This window comes from Daphnia pulex, chromosome 6, assembly GCF_021134715.1.
Source record: "Daphnia pulex isolate KAP4 chromosome 6, ASM2113471v1".
Lineage (NCBI taxonomy): Eukaryota > Metazoa > Arthropoda > Branchiopoda > Diplostraca > Daphniidae > Daphnia > Daphnia pulex.
Window position 1 is genome coordinate 1962147 of NC_060022.1, and position 18829 is coordinate 1980975.

The 18829-nt window shown below is 44.0% G+C and overlaps 1 protein-coding gene across 2 annotated transcripts; it reads left to right on the forward strand.

Annotated features, from left to right (window-relative positions):
• Positions 1–1345: 1345 nt before the first annotated feature.
• On the forward strand, positions 1346–18827 carry LOC124196527 (myosin-VIIa-like). 2 transcript variants are annotated; one of them, XM_046591650.1, is made up of 32 exons: positions 1346–1750; positions 3967–4133; positions 6480–6593; positions 6858–7004; positions 7078–7262; positions 7411–7532; positions 7594–7850; positions 7936–8101; positions 8190–8320; positions 8380–8564; positions 8634–8844; positions 8926–9306; positions 9387–9542; positions 9619–10212; positions 10281–10487; positions 10553–10756; positions 10835–11011; positions 11100–11323; positions 11393–11639; positions 11704–12279; positions 12358–12475; positions 12576–12702; positions 12791–12954; positions 13070–13260; positions 15678–15802; positions 16066–16318; positions 16439–16576; positions 17013–17195; positions 17317–17518; positions 17589–17912; positions 17989–18158; positions 18227–18827. In XM_046591650.1, the coding sequence occupies exons 2-32, from the start codon at positions 4116–4118 to the stop codon at positions 18428–18430; spliced, it is 6501 nt and encodes a 2166-aa protein (XP_046447606.1). In that variant the 5' UTR covers positions 1346–1750; positions 3967–4115; the 3' UTR covers positions 18431–18827. The 2 variants fall into 2 exon arrangements, with proteins under 2 accessions (XP_046447606.1, XP_046447605.1); XM_046591649.1 differs by lacking the exons at positions 1346–1750; positions 3967–4133 and adding an exon at positions 5858–6113.
• Positions 18828–18829: the final 2 nt, after the last annotated feature.

Below are 18829 nucleotides of genomic sequence, written 5' to 3' on the forward strand. Positions count from 1 at the left end.
TGCCGCTTGCCGCGCCAGATGTCGGGGATAAAAGCTCATTCTTATTATTACTGTTCCGTGGCGGCCAGTTTTTCCCCTCGTTTTTTAACTGTAGGTAAACCTTTACCCGGTTTGCATGATGTGTTATTATTGCGCCTGACGGGTTTCATTGTGAAAAAAAAGGCTTTATTTAATATCCAATTGAGCGGATGCGACTGCGTCATGCAAGAATTCTGCTGCTCTCCGTCAGCGCAGAGTCCACTTCCTCCGCAAAAGTTGGTTAATCAAGCATTATAGAATTTTTTGATCTTACGAGTCACGAAATAATTTTTTTTTCTCTTCTTATTGTCCAGTTTAGTTCCTGTCTAATTGTTAATCCTTCAATCCGTTTCGGTTACACTGAAGGGTGTGTAATTACACGCCAATTGAAGACATTCTAGCTCTCCCACGACAGTGTTAAGAATGTTTGAAGAGAGTTCATTAGATGAATGATTAGCTGTGTGTTTATTCAGCTGGGCCCCTGTTTAGTATGCAGTCGGCAGCTATAACCTCTTAGGAGGTGAAAATGTCAGTGAACTTGAGCTACCGGTTATTAGCCATCCGCGAGTTTAATTGAAACATTTCCCGCAATCGTGATAAAAGATTCTCATTTGCGCTGACAATCGTAGCCAACTCAGACAACTTGAATAGCCAAAATGGGAGCAAGGTCGGAATTTGTTTTCCTGTATTCACATATATTCGAAAAGAGACGAAGATGATGACCAGTAAGAAATGAGAATACAGCCGAAAGACGAGCTCCATACTCCCGACACAACAACAACAACACAGCAGTCATCCAGCAGCATAAAAAAATGTATACATATAAATATAAATAAAATTGGTATACTGTAGGAAATGAAGGGCTTTGGTCTATCTATTGCTTTGGGGGGTTCCACACCACAGGTAGAGAGACTCTGGCGTTCGGTACATTGACTCGAGCCTTTGTACGCAAACCTGTACCGGTACCTGTCCTAGCCTCCTGTCTCCTACCCCCTCAAAAGTGGGAAGAAAAAAGAGATAGAAGACCCTAACTCTAAAGTCTCCTACACTCGGCGTCAGTCTAATTTTCACCGTCGGCCATTGCCTGACGTGTTCAAGATCAATCGGAATTTTTATTTCTACGAAAATTGGACCCAAATTAGCTAAACACACCACGTACATTTCGTAAGTGTTTGAAGAATTCAGTTCAAGTTATTTAATTACAAGCCAGTTAGAAGTGGATTGGTGAATCGAAAGGGAGTGTTGAATTTAGATTTTCAAGGGTGTACTTTTGTATACCACAGGTAGGAGCTTCGAATGGTGTGCTGAGGCCCGGCGTTGGCCAGTCAGTTCGTAAGCCAGGTGGAGGACTAACACCAAGACTGGCTGGCATTTTTGGTATCAAAAAGCTGGAAAAGTGCACAAAACAAGAGTCTCACCAAGAAAAACGAAATCGCATGACTCGGTGCCGCCACGTAGTCAAGTGACACTTCAAAACTTGGTGGATCGAGGAGTTAATTTTGTTTTTGTTATTCTTCACTAGTTTGAGGTGAAGTTTATTTTTTTGTCGAGTGATAATCAGTGCAAATACGAAATTTTTTAAAAACGGCTCAGCACCCGAATAAAACAAAAAAGCTGAAGTGACATTGTTGCCACTCGAGCATATCGGGCCTTCCTTTCGACTGGATTTCTTTTTTTTTTAACCCATAGGAATTTGTTTTTATACGGTGACTTGCTGCTGGCCAGAGATCAGGTGAGCATATCGGCCTCATTGTTCCTCTTCTTCTTTCTGTTCAGAAAAAGGAAATCCATCAATTCCATCGTGCGCTTTTTTCCGATGGAAGACGCATACCTGGGCCCGTTAGAGTAATTATACTTTCCTCGGGGGGTGGATAGTATAATCTGGCTGTCCATGGAACAGATGGGAACGCACGTATTCATTAAGGCCATTTCAAGTGCAGTTGAGATAACAATATAAATTAGTTGCCGTGTGACGAAACAGCAATCATTTATTTATTGAGTTTCAAAGATTTTGTGTTCGAGTTATCCAGGGCAGGCTGCTGGATAATTCCGTTGTGTGCGTAGGCTTGTAGACGAAAAAGAGTCCATCAAACTTTCTGGTTATTCCTCTTCTTCTTCTATATACTGGTCTTTTTTCCTTTTTTCTTACCTGTTGGCTTTTGGATGGCAGGTAGGGTAAAAGAAAAAGAAACCCTCGAGCCAGCCTCTTTTTCTTTTTTGCTATTGCTCTCTAGCCAACATTCAAGGCCGCCTAGGTCTTGGGAAAAGAAAAAAAGGTAAAATACAAGAAATTAGACGAAGAGGAAGATAACTACCACTGTCTGGAATAAGCAGAGGAAGACCGACAGACACAAAAAGTTAATGTTTCCCCCCGCGAATCAGTTTTTTTTAGTTTTGATTGCTTCCATCAATTGAACGAAATCACGGAGTCAAGCGGATTTTGTTTTTTTGTTAGGTCACGATGTCATGCAACTTTGAAATTGAAACAAAAGAAACTAAACATTTAACCACGAATCGATTCTATTTTTTCCATATTAAGAAAAGTCAAAACCAGTCGGATCAGCCGGCTCAACAACCGTAGATTTTTCTTGGTTTTCGTGATTTCTCTCACACAGCCGGCGTTCGCTACGCGGTTCATTCAGTAGGCCCACACCGAAACGGAAGCGTCAGCTTGACCACGCTTTCGTTTTTTTCCAGACATATTATTTTTACTACCTGGGCTATTCTCTCACAGCGCGCAGTAAAATGTATTGAAGCGGAAAAGAATCCTGACTAGAAAAAATTCAAATCAAGAATCTTCCATTTTTCTTCTTCTGGGTTCTCTCTGATTACCTCATAATTAAATGTCGTCATCCACCTTCGCTTCCAAGAATTCGTAACACTGCCGTGAATCTGTTCGAAATCAAATGTCGGTGCGATCTAGTTCGATTTTTCATGTGTCAATGCGATTGCCATACAGGATTGTCGGGTCATTTCCTTGTTATTCTGGTTTTTTTCTACGATGACTCGCCAACATGTTTGTGTGTCTTTGCAGTGGACGTATAAGGTAATATGTGGACAACTAGACATAGAATTTTGTTTTATTCTAAGGGAATAACTGGGTGAGATCGGTCGTAACGGACTTGGTCGAGGTCTAGAATCAGATAAAAAAAAAACTATTCCCGTTTTCTTTTTTCGTGTATTCTTGTTTTGCTTTTTTTCTTCTTCTCCTTCATTTTTCTTCTTTTTTAAATTCATTTATTTCCACGGAGAGTTGTCTGCTGCATTGATGTTAACGGATTGCTCGTCAGAAAAAAGCCACAAGAGTCACAAGCCTCACCTCAAGTTCTTGTCCACTATTAAACACGAAAATCACACGTGGCGTCGTTTCTTTTTTGTTAAAAATAGAAGAAATAACCAAAAAGCCGAGAAATTTGAGAAGGAAATAATTTTATTGACATTTAATTAAAAAAGATAATCGATTAAAGCCAAGGGGGGGTCGCTCGGTCACGTGAGTTTAACGATCAAGTGACGATGAGCTCATAAAAGCTCGTGAGTGTACACCCGGGAAAACAACTAACCAGATTTCTAAAAAAGAAAGAAAAAATGTGAATAAGGAAAGAAGGAAAACACGCACTAAAATTGTGACGAAATGAAAGAAAAGAAAGAAACCTAACTGGACAGAAACCTTTGTAATGTGTTACTCCCCTCCAGTATTGGACATGAATATAAAGCACCCGGAGAACTCCATTTTCCACCTTGAGCTCTGTGGCTGTCAATTGGTTTTTTGTCAACCTGATAATAATAACAAACGTCCTCATTTCCATGCATAATAATAACGTACCAAAATTATTGATTTATTGCGTATTTTCTGTCGTTCTTGAGCTGCTGCTGACCGTTGAGAGTTTTTGATGGTGTTATTATTTTTTGTGGTATAGTTTTTTCTTTCTTTCTTTTTCGGACTGACAGGCGGCGGAAAATAATTGCGTGCTGTGCCGCAGTGGCGGGCAGCGGTGAATAACGGCCCGCGCGGACGACCGACGACGACGGCGGCCTTGTGTGTGGACTTTTGGACGAATTGCCACGAATCTCCAGGACTTACCAAAAAATATAAGAAAATGGTCATCGTTTCTCGGGTAAGTCATTCATTTTTTAAAAAAATTCCTAGTCATCTTGTTGTTACTTGGTTCATGGAGGAAAGAAAGAAAAGGCAACGTATGTCAGTCATGGAAATGTTGAATAATGGGCATGGCCGCTATTGAAATTGACATTTCTCCGCCGTGGGTGTTTGTGTAAATGTATTTACTTCATCACGCGGCTGCTGAGCACACGGCTGTTGTTGGCTGCCTGTTGGTCAATGACCCTCTCTCTCCCGGTGATGGTGTACCTGCGCTCTCTTCTCCACTGAGAGATGAACAGCAAAAAAAGCCAACGCCCGACACACGTAACATACATTGGTCGACCGCAGCCAGACATTCAGTAAAATTAAACAGCCGATGAAACTCAACAACGCGCCTTTCATATATCCGAAACGGAAGTTTTATTTCCGGTTTTGAATGGCGGGCGAGCGGACGTCCGGTTTTTAAAATATCGGCCGACTGATGATTCCTAATAAAGCGAAAGGGGGTTAGACATTTTTGTTTGGGTTGGAAAACATTTTTAGGAGAGAGAAAAAACAAAAACAAATCCAACTGTGAAACCCAGAACGAAACAACAAAGACAGACAGAAAAAAGTGACGCAATTGGGTCGCGCAGTGATGATTTTTTTTCTTCTTTTTCCGGTACACACATCTGCTGTTATGTGTTTAGGTTACACCACAAGAGTCACACAAGAGAAGTGAGACCTCCACCACCAAGATGTTGTTGCCTTTTCTTTGGTTATATTGTTCTTCCAGGGCCATATTGTGTAATAGCGCATGGACTAGAAGAAGAAGAAGAAGAAGAAGAAGAGACACCCACAAAAGTCAGTTGACGGAAGAAGGTTCAAAAACATGTACTGAAGGAGATAACGGGTTCGGCAACAGTCTGGGTATTTTCTCTTGGATGGTGCGACCGCAGTGTATAGTATATAGGAGGTCGTCATCGTCATTTACCACCGTGAAAAAGAATCGGAAAACAATATCGCAGCTAATGCTATACACACACACACACACGAGATGAGGGAGTGCGTGTGTGTGTCTCTACACACATGTGTCGTCTACCGCCAATGAACGTTTAACGATTAAGGACAACGTATTCTGAAAGATGCAACGACGCGGAACTAAAAGTCGAGAAAACTGAAAAAAAAGAAAAGAACCGGAGGTAAAACTGCTGGCTGAAGAACACAGAGAGGGAATCTGAATCTATTCAGCGAGTATAGTATATAGCTGTAACTTAATGTTTTATATATATTTTTCCCCTAGCTGCGACTCTCAGTGTGGCTGCCAACTCATTCAAAGGCGGTTGTTGGAATCTCTTTTCGTTGCAAGGCGTACGTGCTTTAGACTCTTGCGGCCATCCACCTGCTGTTCTTTTCTTATTATTATTACGTATACAGTATACCTTTTGGGCTCTGCGAGTGTTTCCAAATATCTACTAAGAAAAAGAAAAAGAAGTGGACACTGAGAAAACAGCTGACTGTTCAGGGCGGTAGCCAAGCAATAAGTGGAAAAATAAAAGAGAATGTAATCAAACAAGGAATGTTTTTTTCGTTGGGGGGATTTTTTCCCCAATCCTTGTGATACGCAATGTGTGTTTGGACTAGACGTCAGTTAATGAATGCCAATTGATCACGTGAACTTTGAGTCATTTTCATTTTTTTCCTTATCATTTGGGAAGTAGAGATAAGACGGTGTGCTGGCCTCTCCCTGCTCGCCATTATCACATCAAACAGTTTGTTCGCATCGAGTTTGAAGGTTTGACGTCGGTTGAATTCTCAAGTTTCTGATTATTCGGGAGAGTGAAAGTTTTGATTTTGGAAATTAAGGGCATACGTTGATTGTAGTTCAATCAAGTCACGATCGTCCATGGTCTCTCTGTGTTGTCGCCATTATTTGTCAAGTCGAGATTAACGTTGGCGGCTGGAAGAAAAGATGTCGGAAGAAGGCGATGGCTCGTCGACTCAGATTCTTACCTACGTGAGTTCCTAATTTTCCCTAGAACTGGTGGGCACTTGTTGCCGCGTCCAACTTTCCAAACTGCCCAGTGCCCATGTGTTTTGTTGTTATTTCGAGGTCAGCACGGTTTTCCCCTTGCCAAACAGAAGGTGGACATACGGGCCAATGATCATGTCAATGTCCCATTCTTATTGCACGACAATCCTCCGCTCTGCTTCGTCCACAATCCCGTTACAACTTCATTTTTGTCTGTTTTTTTTCTTTGTGAACCAAGTCCACCCCCCGTGGAGATTCGTTCCAATTTCGATGGAAAAATATAACAAAATGTTGTGACACTTGCTCGTTTAATATGATAATCAATTTGGAAATTAATTTCATTTCTATTAGGGCGACTATGTCTGGATCGAGCCCAGCACCAAACGAGAATTCGATGTGGCGATCGGGGCCCGGGTCGTTTCGGCCGAGGGCAAACGGATCCAGGTCGTCGACGACGACGGCAAAGTAAGTCTTATGTCACCTTTTTGTCTTTTATTTTTCCCCATCAGCCGTCAGCACGAAATGGTGAGGCAACAGCACCCCACCTTTTGTTTCAAACCGTTTCGAAATGCGTTGGTGACCGCAAGTCTCGATCTAAGCCACACAGATAAGAGCAATTTAGAACGTCACAACGTCAAATTGGTTTTCCCCTCCTCCTTCTTGTGTATTTATTTGCTTAAAAGTGTCATTCACAATTTTGTGTCACATTTTTTAAATTGAATTGCGCAGGAACAATGGCTGACGCCGGAACGACGCATCAAAGCCATGCATCCGACGTCCATTCAGGGCGTCCAGGATATGATTTCACTGGGTGATTTGCACGAGGCTGGTATCTTGCGCAATCTGCACATTCGCTACAATGAAAGCATCATATACGTACGTCATAGACTCATTTCATTGATTTATTTTTATGAGATGATCAATTGTTGATTTGATTTTTTGGTAACAGACTTACACCGGTTCGATTCTGGTGGCCGTCAATCCCTACCAGATTCTGCCCATTTACACGGCCGAGCAAATTAAAATGTACAGGGAGCGGAAAATCGGCGAATTGCCTCCGCACATTTTCGCCATCGGCGATAATTGCTACTCTCAAATGAAACGCTTTCGACAGGATCAGTGCATCGTTATCAGGTGAGACTTGTACATTGTTTAATAGATTACATAAAATTACGGTCGAAATTCCATTTCGTCTTGGTTGTTTCTTGATGTTCTCAATTCTCAGCGCACACCTGGGTTACCCGAGATTAATCATTTATTTCTTTTCTTATTGCGTTATCAGCGGTGAGTCTGGCGCTGGTAAAACTGAAAGTACCAAATTGATTTTGCAATACCTGGCGGCCATTAGCGGGAAACATTCGTGGATCGAGCAGCAAATCCTTGAAGCTAATCCCATCTTGGAAGGTATTTATTAAAATAATTCCCCTTAAAGTATGAAATGACGTCATTTGATTTGGTTAATTAGCCTTCGGAAACGCCAAAACTGTGCGGAATGACAACTCGTCTCGTTTCGGCAAGTACATCGACATCAGCTTCAACAAACACGGCACAATCGAAGGAGCCAATATCGAGCAGTACCTGCTGGAGAAATCGCGCATTGTGGCCCAGAATCCTGGCGAGAGGAACTACCACATCTTTTATTGCATGCTGGCCGGCATGACCAAAGAAGACAAGCAGAAATTCGATTTGCAGGATGCCAGCCAATACAAATACCTCACTGGGGTATATACAAGTTCAATTTATTCCCATTGTATTTGTTATATAGTGGAATGCGTTATTCAAAATTGGGTTTTTTAACATGTTACAGGGCAACAGCACGACGTGCCAGGGAAGGAACGACGCCAATGAATTTGCCGAAATCCGATCGGCCATGAAAGTCCTGCTCTTTACTGAGCCGGAAATTTCCGACATTCTTCGAGTTCTGGCCGCTCTTTTGCACCTGGGAAACGTTTCCTTCAAAGGAGTTGTCATCAGTAAGAAGTTCATTTAACATTTTGTTCACGACTCGGTAAACAAAATATTAACGTTGGAAACATTCTCGCCATTCTTCCCTTTGTCCAGGCAATATGGACGCTAGTGAAATTCCAGATCCTTCCAACGCTATTCGCGTCTCCAAGTTGCTGGGTGTTGATCCTCGAGAGATGGTTGACGCCCTTACCACTAAAACCATTTTCGCCCAGGGAGATTCAGTGGTCAGTTAATATTGAAATTGAATTCCCATTTGACAGAGATAATTGAATTGTATTTGCAGGTATCGAGGTTATCCAAAGTGCAAGCTGTAGATGTTCGAGATGCTTTTGCTAAAGGTATTTACGGGCGACTCTTCATCTGGATTGTTACCAAGTTGAACTGTGCCATCCGCAAATCCGACGAAATGGACACGAGCTCCATCGGAGTCCTGGACATTTTTGGTTTCGAAAATTTCAGCATCAACAGGTATTAAAGAATTGACTGGACACTAGTTGAAATGGCGGAATCTAATTTGTGTTTTTGGATCGAATAAAGTTTCGAACAGTTTTGCATCAACTACGCCAACGAGAATCTGCAGCAATTCTTCGTCCGACACATTTTCAAGTTGGAACAAGAGGAATACAATCAGGAGAATATCAGCTGGCAGCACATCGAATTCGTCGACAATCAAGACTCGCTTGATTTAATCGCAATTAAACAGATGAACATCATGGCACTTATCGATGAAGAATCCAAATTCCCAAAGGTAGTATTACTCGGTTAATTTCAAATAATTGTCTTTCGTTTAATAATTGGGTTTATATATAATTCGTGTTTTTTTTTCCAGGGCACGGACCAGACCATGTTGGCCAAGTTGAACAAGACTCACGGCAGCAACAGGAACTACGTGAAACCTCGTTCCGATCTGCAGGCCTCGTTCGGTTTCAATCATTTCGCCGGAGTCGTGTTTTACGACGCCAGAGGATTTCTGGACAAGAATCGAGATTCGTTCAGCGCCGATCTGATGCAGTTGGTCCACGTGACGTCCAACAAGTTTCTGCGAACGCTTTTCGCCGAAGACATTTCCATGGGCTCGGAGACCCGCAAAAAGGCGCCCACTCTGTCGGCCCAGTTCAAAAAATCGCTCGACTCGCTCATGCGGACTCTCAGCGCTTGTCAGCCATTTTTCGTGCGTTGTATTAAACCCAACGAGCTGAAACAATCGATGGTACAATAAAAAAAAATTTTTTTCATTAAAACAATTAATTCAATTGACACATATTAAAAATAACATTCCGGTAAATTCAGGTTTTCGATCGTGAATTATGCTGTCGTCAACTGCGCTACTCGGGAATGATGGAAACGATTCGTATCCGGCGGGCCGGCTATCCTATTCGCCACACATTCCGCGAATTTGTCGAACGTTACCGATTCCTCATTTCTGGATGCCCACCACCTCACAGAGTAACGATTTGAAATAATGAAATAATTTTAATTATCATTGCAGATGTTTTTAAAATGAATCGATTTGTAATTGCAGGTGGACTGTAGGCAAGCGACGGCCAGGATCTGTTCGGCCACACTGGGAAAGACGGACTACCAACTGGGTCAGACCAAAGTTTTTCTCAAGGATGCCCAGGATCTGTTCCTGGAACAGGAGCGCGATCGAGTCCTAACCAAGAAATTGGTCATCATCCAGCGTTGCATCCGCGGATGGATTCATAGACGTCGCTACGTTCGCCTCAGGAGCGCCGCTGTAGTCATTCAACGCCAGTGGAGACGTCAGGCCCAACGCAAGCGCTACCTGGAAATGCGTAGCGGATTCCTGCGGCTGCAGGCTCTCATCCGCTCTCGAATCCTGTCTCATCGCTTCCAGCACTTGCGCGGCCACATTGTCGGCCTGCAGGCCCGTTGCCGCGGCTATTTGATCCGTCGCCAGTTCCGCATGAAGACTCGGGCGGTCGTGGTCATCCAGAAACACGTCCGGCGGATGATCGCTCAACGCAACTACAAGAAAATGAAATACGAACAACGACATCGACTGGAAGCTCTCCGCTTGCGCGACCTGGAAGAGCGGGAGCTCAAGAAAGCCGGAAACAAACGCTACAAGGAAATTGCTGACCAACGTTACCGGGTATGACATCAATTTGATTTCCAACCTATAGTCCAGTTTATTTAATTGTTAATTATTTATTTGAACAGGAGAGGCTGATGGATATGGAACGTCAACAACGTGAAACGGAACGAGTCAATCGTCAACAGCTGGAAAGCAACCGCGAGAAAATGAAGGAGGCGGCCATCAAAGAGCAAGAGCCATCGAATATCGACAATTACATCGATGATCTTTTCAAATTGCCGCAAGATTCCGGCAACGAAAGGGAGAAGGAGACGGAAGGCAAGCCGCAATGGGTAAATTTATTATATTTTCTATTGATTCAGTTTTCTGGTATTTAATTTTCGAATTTGGCGCACAGAATATTCCCATCAAGAAGGGCGACGTGGACGAGCTGATGCTGGCCATTCCGCCCAGTACCGGACTGGGCCCAACGGAAGATTTGTCGGAATATCGTTTCCAGAAATTCGCCGCCACTTTCTTCCAGAGTAACGCCACTCACCAGTATTCCAGGAAACCGCTCAAGTCTTCCCTGCTCTCTCTGCAAACGCAGGGCGATCAACTGGTAAAATGAAAAATCAGTCAAAATTTAAAAATGTGTCTAATTTTTTGTTTCAACCTTCCGTGCTGTTGAATGGTGTAGGCGGCATTGGCTTTGTGGGTGACTATTCTCCGCTTCATGGGCGACATGCCCGAGCCGAAATATCACTCGACCGAGCGAGACAACACTTCAGTCATGACTCGCGTCTCGGCTACGCTCGGCCGCAATTTCATCCGCACCAAGGATTTCCAAGACGCACAAATTATGAGCGCCGAATCGGTAAGACTACGGGTAGATTTTGAGCTTGCGAAACGACGACAACCATTTTTAAATGGCGTGTTTCTTTTATTATTACGCCCATTAACAGGAAGCCTATCCTAAAGGCACTTCGAAACAGCGTTCCATTCGCCACAAATTGGTTTCTTTGACGCTCAAACGGAAGAACAAACTCGGAGACGACGTGCGGCGCAAGTTGCAGGAAGAAGATTACACGACGGAATCGTACACTTCGTGGCTGGATTCACGACCCACATCCAACTTGGAGAAACTTCATTTTATTATCGGTCACGGCATTCTGCGCGCCGAGTTGAGGTAATTTCCTTAATCCATTTGGTTTTCTTTGGTTGAGAATCAATTTCATTTTCGTGACGTGTACAATAGGGATGAAATCTACTGTCAGATTTGCAAACAGCTGACCAACAATCCTTCGAAATCGAGTCACGCACGCGGATGGATCCTCTTGTCGCTCTGCGTCGGCTGTTTCGCTCCGTCCGACAAGTTTATCAAATACCTGCGCGCTTTCATTCGCGACGGACCGCCCGGCTATGCACCTTACTGCGAAGAGCGTCTCGCCCGCACCTTCAACAACGGCACCCGCAACCAACCGCCTAGTTGGTTAGAGCTCCAGGTAATCAATAATTAAACCTTTTATCAATTTGAACATCACCGATAATAGTATCTGTCATTTCCAGGCCACCAAATCGAAGAAACCGCTGATGTTGCCCATCACGTTCATGGACGGAAACACCAAGACTTTGCTGGCCGATTCGGCAACAACAGCCCGCGAATTGTGCGACCAACTGGCCGAAAAGATCGAGCTCAAGGATCAATTTGGATTTTCCCTGTACATCGCCCTGTTCGACAAAGTGTCGTCGCTGGGCAGCGGCGGCGATCACGTCATGGACGCCATTTCCCAGTGCGAGCAGTACGCCAAGGAGCAAGGAGCCCAGGAGCGCAATGCTCCTTGGCGGCTCTTTTTCCGCAAGGAGATTTTCGCTCCTTGGCACGACCCGACCGAAGACACGACGGCCACCAATTTGATTTACCAGCAGGTGGTCCGCGGCGTCAAATTCGGCGAGTACCGCTGCGACAAGGAGGAAGACCTGGCCATGATTGCTGCCCAGCAGTACTTTATCGAATACGGAAGCGACATTAGCATTGATCGATTGCTCACCTTGTTGCCCAACTACATTCCCGATTACTGTCTCTCAACCGGAGACAAGGCCATTGACCGATGGGCCCAGCTAACTGTCGCCGCTTTGAAGAAGGTAATGTTTTAAGGTCCCTAACTTTCCCTTAATGTTACTTAATTCTCTAATGGCTGTTCTTTTTATGGTTATTGACAGAGCTATTACATTAAAGAGCGAGTTCCTTCTAGTCGGGTCAAGGAGGACATTGTCAATTATTCCAAGCTCAAATGGCCGCTACTCTTTTCTCGCTTTTACGAGGCTTTCCGCTCTTCAGGTACATGTCAATTCATTTCGTTTCTCGCCCCCCCTGGCTCCATTATTGTAAACTCACAGTTCACCTTTTTGAACCCCCCGTTTACACGTCTTGTTTATAGGTCCTAACCTGCCGAAGAACGACGTGATTATAGCCGTCAATTGGACGGGAGTGTACGTCGTCGACGATCAAGAGCAAGTGCTGCTTGAACTTTCATTCCCTGAAATTACGTCGATTTCTTCTCAAAAGTATGTCGTCGTCGTTATTAACATTTGCACCGCGTCATGGCGAATATCTTTTGATATCGTTTGTCTTTTCCTTTTTGCGTGTGTGCAGAACGAGCAAAGCTTTCAGCCAGACTTTCACTCTGAGCACGGTGCGAGCGGAAGAGTTCACTTTCCAGAGTCCCAACGCTGAAGACATTCGCGATTTGGTTCAATTTTTCCTCGAGGGATTGAAGAAACGATCCATGTACGCCGTGGCATTGCAAGATTACAAAGGTGAGATCATTTAGAAAGTCATCGACTCGTTCATTCGACATTTCGTTCGCCTCATTTGAGAGAGAAACCGCACGCTGGCAATTATAACTTTTTATTTGTTATTAATAATCAACAGACGAAGGTGCGACATACTTGCAACTGAGCAAAGGCGATCTGGTGGTCCTGGACCCGAATAGCCGCGGAGAGGCCGTCCTGAGTGGCAGCTGGTGTTCCGGTCGAAGTGAACGAACCGGCGAGCAAGGTGACTTTCCTTCCGAGGTCGTCTGTATCGTTCCGGCCATGAGCAAACCGCCCGCCGAGATCATGGTAAGTCCCCCCCCCGTCTAATATAGCTACGGCGGAGCAATAATAGCGCACCACACCATTTATCCGCGTTTATTCGGCTAAATTGTTGACGATTTTTCACGGAGCCTATGCGGGGTGACACGTCAAAATTGGCCGGCTGACTATACGTGCTCTAATTGCATGCCTGATTTCCTCATTGGCCACAGAGGGTCTGCGCTCTTTAGCTATTTGTGAAGGAAATCTAATTGAAAGTGTGGGACGACAGTGTCCTCATTCTTTTGGCGCTAACCGGTTCTTTTTTTTTCTTTTCTTTCTTTTTTGTTGTTGAAAATATCATCGGGACAAAGTCGTCATCATTATTCTTGCTGACTCTGGACTTTGGGTCTGATACTCTGCGTGCCCAGGGTTCTTATATATGAGACTCGATTTTTTTGGTTTCCGTGACATTCCCGTTGGCTTGTGTGTGTGTGTGTGTTGTTGGGTTATCTTTGGCGGACGAAGCGGAACCCCTTCTGTGCTGAACCGGGCAACTGTATTGCGGTCTCGGCCAGTCGACGACGGCCCATAAGCAATAATCGTAAAAACACATTGAAGCTTCCTTACATGCTCCTTTAATTCCACAATTCCTGGACAGTTGAAGCCAAAATAACAAAAAAGAAAAGAGAAACAGGAAGGAAAACCCGAAATACGCCATCATTTTTATTTTTCAAATCATTTAAGCTTTTATTAGTCGTTCAAATGTTGCACTTGACTAGCTTCGCTGAGGTCAATTATTTTTTCCTAATATTAGCTATCATATGGTCGTCGACCCATGTTCAACCGAGTGTCTAAATCAGCCACTCCTTTCTAATTTATCCAAGTTAAAATCTGGAATGACATGGCCTCCGATTCCGCCTGTTATTTTCTACCGACTCCAAAATAAATGAGGAGTGAAATTTCTCGTAAAGTAAACACGCCAAAAATGCCATCAAGGAAGTCTGTTTTATGGTGAGCCTCCGACTCTCCCGCCACCTTTAACCTCTCGCTCATTTTTATATCTACTGTGTACAAAAAGAGTCAGAAAAGAAAAAGAAAGATCGTTGGATAAGTGGTAGAAAGTCATCTGAAAAAAAACAACAGCGACACACTCATTACGTTAGTATGCGCATGTCGTCGTGCTCGTCCCTCTTCTTCTTCTTGGCATATCAGCTAATTTAATATTCCCGTCTGGCTCACGGAAAAAAGCAGTTGACGTATTATAAAAACTCTCAACCGAAATAAGAAAAACTCCTCCCATAATATAATAAGAGAAACCGATGTGACATATATTTTTGAACGTTGTGCGTTCAATTTGTCTCTTACGTTCGGGGGGGAGCGTAGTAGGCGGATAAACAAACAGGCGGGAGATTCAAAGAGCAAACGAAGGGCGGTTTTTATTTGTAACAGAGTCGTGAATTTAGCTTAGAGTAATCAGGTTTAAAAAAAAAAGAAAAATGCGTAGTAGTTCATCCTAGTAGTAGGCTCTATTCGTATCAAGGTACTTAAACAACAAGCAATTATATATCCAGCCAGTCGAACGACTTGAGGGCACATATACAAGCGCCATGTGTTATTAAAGGGACGTCGGGACCGGTTGGTTCTATCAGTTGGCGGGACGACGTCGTCGAACTCGGCCGCATAGTTTCTTCAAAGCTCCTCTTTCTCTCTATCCTCTTTAAAGTTTGAGCTAATTAAAAATAAAAAAAGAAGACGAACCAGTCAAATAGTTGTAGTAGTAGCTATTTCCTCCTCCCCCCGCCAGTATTTATTACATGTGTGTGAGAGGTTGTGCAGGTGTTGTGTTTTGTGGCAAGTTTGTACAGTTAGTTGAAAACAATGACTGACGCATGAACGCGTGATTAGTGGTGCGTCTACCCGGTTCTGCCAGCAGACGGAACCTTTTGACTAGCCAAAGAAAAGTCGGGAAAAATCTGTCGAGAAAAAGAAAAATCTTGAAAAACAACAAAAGAAGATAGAGCCGAAACGACGACGTCGAGGAAAAATAGATATTTTACACGGGGCTATTACGAGAGAAAAAGCAAGAAGAGGAGCTCGTCGGCAATGGCTTTAGTGTTGATGCCACCGCCGCCGATCATGGAAGTGGCCACCTACCCGTTCTTCTATAATGGGGTTTACTATCCGGCTGGAACGCCCGTCTGGCCGGTCAGCCAAATTTTTTTTTTGCCAAACAATTTCTAACGTTTTGTGTCCGCACATCTATTTTATTTTCCAGCTGTTTAGTTCCGTTTTCTTAAATTCTTGTTAAGACAAGACGCAACGTAGAGAATAAACCAAAAAAATCACATGAAAAAGAAATTTTGTTTTGCCGTTACGTGCGTGGACTTGTGGGTTTTTTGTTATTAAAAAAAAAGCCGAATAATAATAATTATTATTCTTTTGGGTTGTTGTTTCTAAAATAGGCACTTTTCACGCTGGAGGGAGCGGAGCAAAGCCGCCGGATGGTGACTTCGCAGCAGGGCAGCAACGGGACGGAGCCGCAGGAGAAACCGCACACCCTGGAGGAGTACGCAGTCGATCACTTCCGGTGAGATACCATCACACGTTTGCTTGAATTACTTTTTCTTTCCCCCCTGAATAAATTGTATAGAAGATAACAATAATAATCTCCACCAATTTGTGTGCTGCCCCCCTTCTATAGTACATTTTTTCGCCCCTTTTCATTTTCCCTTATCAATTTTTGGAACCCGCATCATCGGTTGTTTCTTTTTTCCAACGTGTTATTTGAAAACAACCGGGAAAAAATCAAATTCGACGATATTATTCTAATACACATTCTATATAATACAGCCCGCCGCAGAAGAAGACTGTGCCCAAGGGATTGACGGCGGCTCGTCGCGGGAGTCACGACGAGCTGTGGCGTCATTCGCGTGATCCCCTCAAACTGCCGCTGCTTCGCAAATTATCGTCCAAGGAGGAATTGAGTCACGAAGCCATTTTCGCATTCCAGGCTTGTTTGAAGTACATGGGTGACATTCCTTACCGTCGGGCCCGCTCGGCCAATGAACTGACCGACCAGATCTTCGAGGGACCCTTGAAACACGTAAGCACCGAAAATTCGTCATCTCTCCATTCAAACATTTCGTGGGGCTGAATAAACGAGTTGGACTCGTTTCACCGACATCATCATAATCGCTGCCAACTGTGCTTTGACTATATACAGGAACAATTACGAGACGAGGTGTACTGCCAAATCATGAAACAACTGACTGACAATCGCAATCGATTGAGCGAAGAACGCGGATGGGAATTGATGTGGTTGGCTACCGGATTGTTCGCCTGCTCGCAAAACCTACTCAAAGTACGTCACTGGTTTGAATTTTGCCTCCACTTTTTTTTACAGTTATATGGGGGGTTTTGGTCCGGGTTCGCGTGCCTCTCGGATATCACCTCATTAGACCGTCAATAAGCATTTTTAAAAAGCCCGCATTTTTCTATAATGGACGTTGGTTTTTTTCTTCGGCACTGCTGCCCATCTGCTGCCGCAGTTTATTTGTTTGCTTGTCTTTTGACCTTGGCACGGACCATCTGTCGCCTCGGTTTTTTGACGTTGCGTCCAACAGGTGTGAGATGTAAACGACAGCGATATGCTTCCAGCGTTCTTCTGAAATGTTGTATTATTATTTATTTCGGGCTCGGCGCGGCCGCCCAGCGCACAGCGTGATATCTACTCCCGACATTCGTTTCACTTGTCACGTCTGTTTTGTTTTTGTTTGTTTGGTTTTTTCCCGAAAAAGGAATTGACGCTATTCTTGCGGACGCGCCGTCATCCGATCGCCACCGACTCGCTTCAGCGGCTGCAAAAGACGCTGCGACACGGACAGAGAAAGTACCCGCCTCATCAGGTGGAAGTGGAAGCCATCCAGCACAAAACGACGCAAATCTTTCACAAAGTTTATTTCCCCGACGACACGGACGAGGTGAATACTCGGAATTTTCTTTTTTCCCCTCTCACTTTGAGTGTCAACAACATCGTTTCAATTTCATTGGGTTGTTTTATATTTTCTGTTCTCTTTTCAATGTTTTTATGCGCAATTCCAGGCCTTTGAAGTCGATTCTTCCACCAGAGCTAAAGACTTTTGCCAAAGCATCTCGCAGCGACTGGCACTCAAGTCGGACGAAGGTTTCAGTCTCTTTGTCAAGATTGCCGACAAGGTCATTTCGGTGCCCGAAGAAGACTTTTTCTTTGATTTCGTCCGCCACTTGACGGACTGGATCAAAAAGGCCAAACCGACCAAAGACGGTAACGTTCACATCGTCTACAATTTTATCGTTATCCCTTTTTCTTTATTATATGTTTATGGCCTGGACAGGTATCACGCCTCAATTCACCTACCAAGTGTTTTTCATGAAGAAACTGTGGACCAACACCGTGCCGGGCAAAGACCGCAACGCCGATACCATCTTCCATTTCCACCAAGAGTTGCCTAAACTGCTGAGAGGCTATCACCGCTGCAACAAGGACGAAGCCATCCGTCTGGCCGCTTTCATTTACCGCGTCCGCTTCGGCGAGAGCAAAGCCGAGCTGGCCAACGTGCCGCAAATGCTACGCGACCTGGTCCCGGCCGATCTGATCAAACTTTTAGGCAACAATGATTGGAAGAAAACTATCACGGCTGCTCACGCTCAAGATTCAGGTTTGACATTTGATTGAATGATTGACTTGATTCCATTTGGTGTTGACGCCACATCGTTTTGAATTGAACATTTTAGGAATGAGTGCCGAAGACGCCAAGATCAACTTTCTAAAGATTATTTACCGCTGGCCAACGTTTGGTTCGGCCTTCTTCGAAGTCAAACAAACGACCGAGCCCAATTTCCCCGAACAGCTTTTGATTGCCATCAACAAAAGCGGAGTCTGTCTGATCCATCCACAGACTAAGGTGAATATCGCACACCCGCCATTATCTTTCTTTTTTGAACTCGGAATTAACATTTGTTCGTGTTCTAGGACATTTTGGTGACTCACCCGTTCACGCGCATCTCCAACTGGTCTTCGGGCAACACTTACTTCCACATGACTATCGGCAACCTGGTGCGAGGATCGAAATTGCTGTGCGAAACCTCGCTCGGCTACAAGATGGACGACTTGCTCACCTCCTACATCTCCTTGATGTTGAATACCATGAACAAGCAAAAGTCCATGCGGCTCTAATAATTTGCTCGCTCTTATTCTTCACCATTTTATCCCATTCAAACGAGAACGTAAATGTTGGCTATCGAGATGAGCTTCGTTCCTTTGGTCAGTTTATAGATTGATTTTCCATCACGAGAATTAGCAACTTTGTGAATAGTTTCTGAATTTTGCGATATTTTGCCACTACCTAGTTTTCCGTGTTTTTTTTTGAATTATTTTTAATTGACACCGGGGTCATCTGCTTTTGACGGGGTCTACTATTGTCAATGCATGCTTCGCTAGCTCTCCTCAAAAGCAAGGAACGATCCCGTTTCCCCTTTGCAGTTTTCATCGCCCTCATAATCGTCTTTTAACAAATTTATGTATATGTTATTTGAAAAATGAAGAATTATAATAAAGCATTTTACACTCGAAATC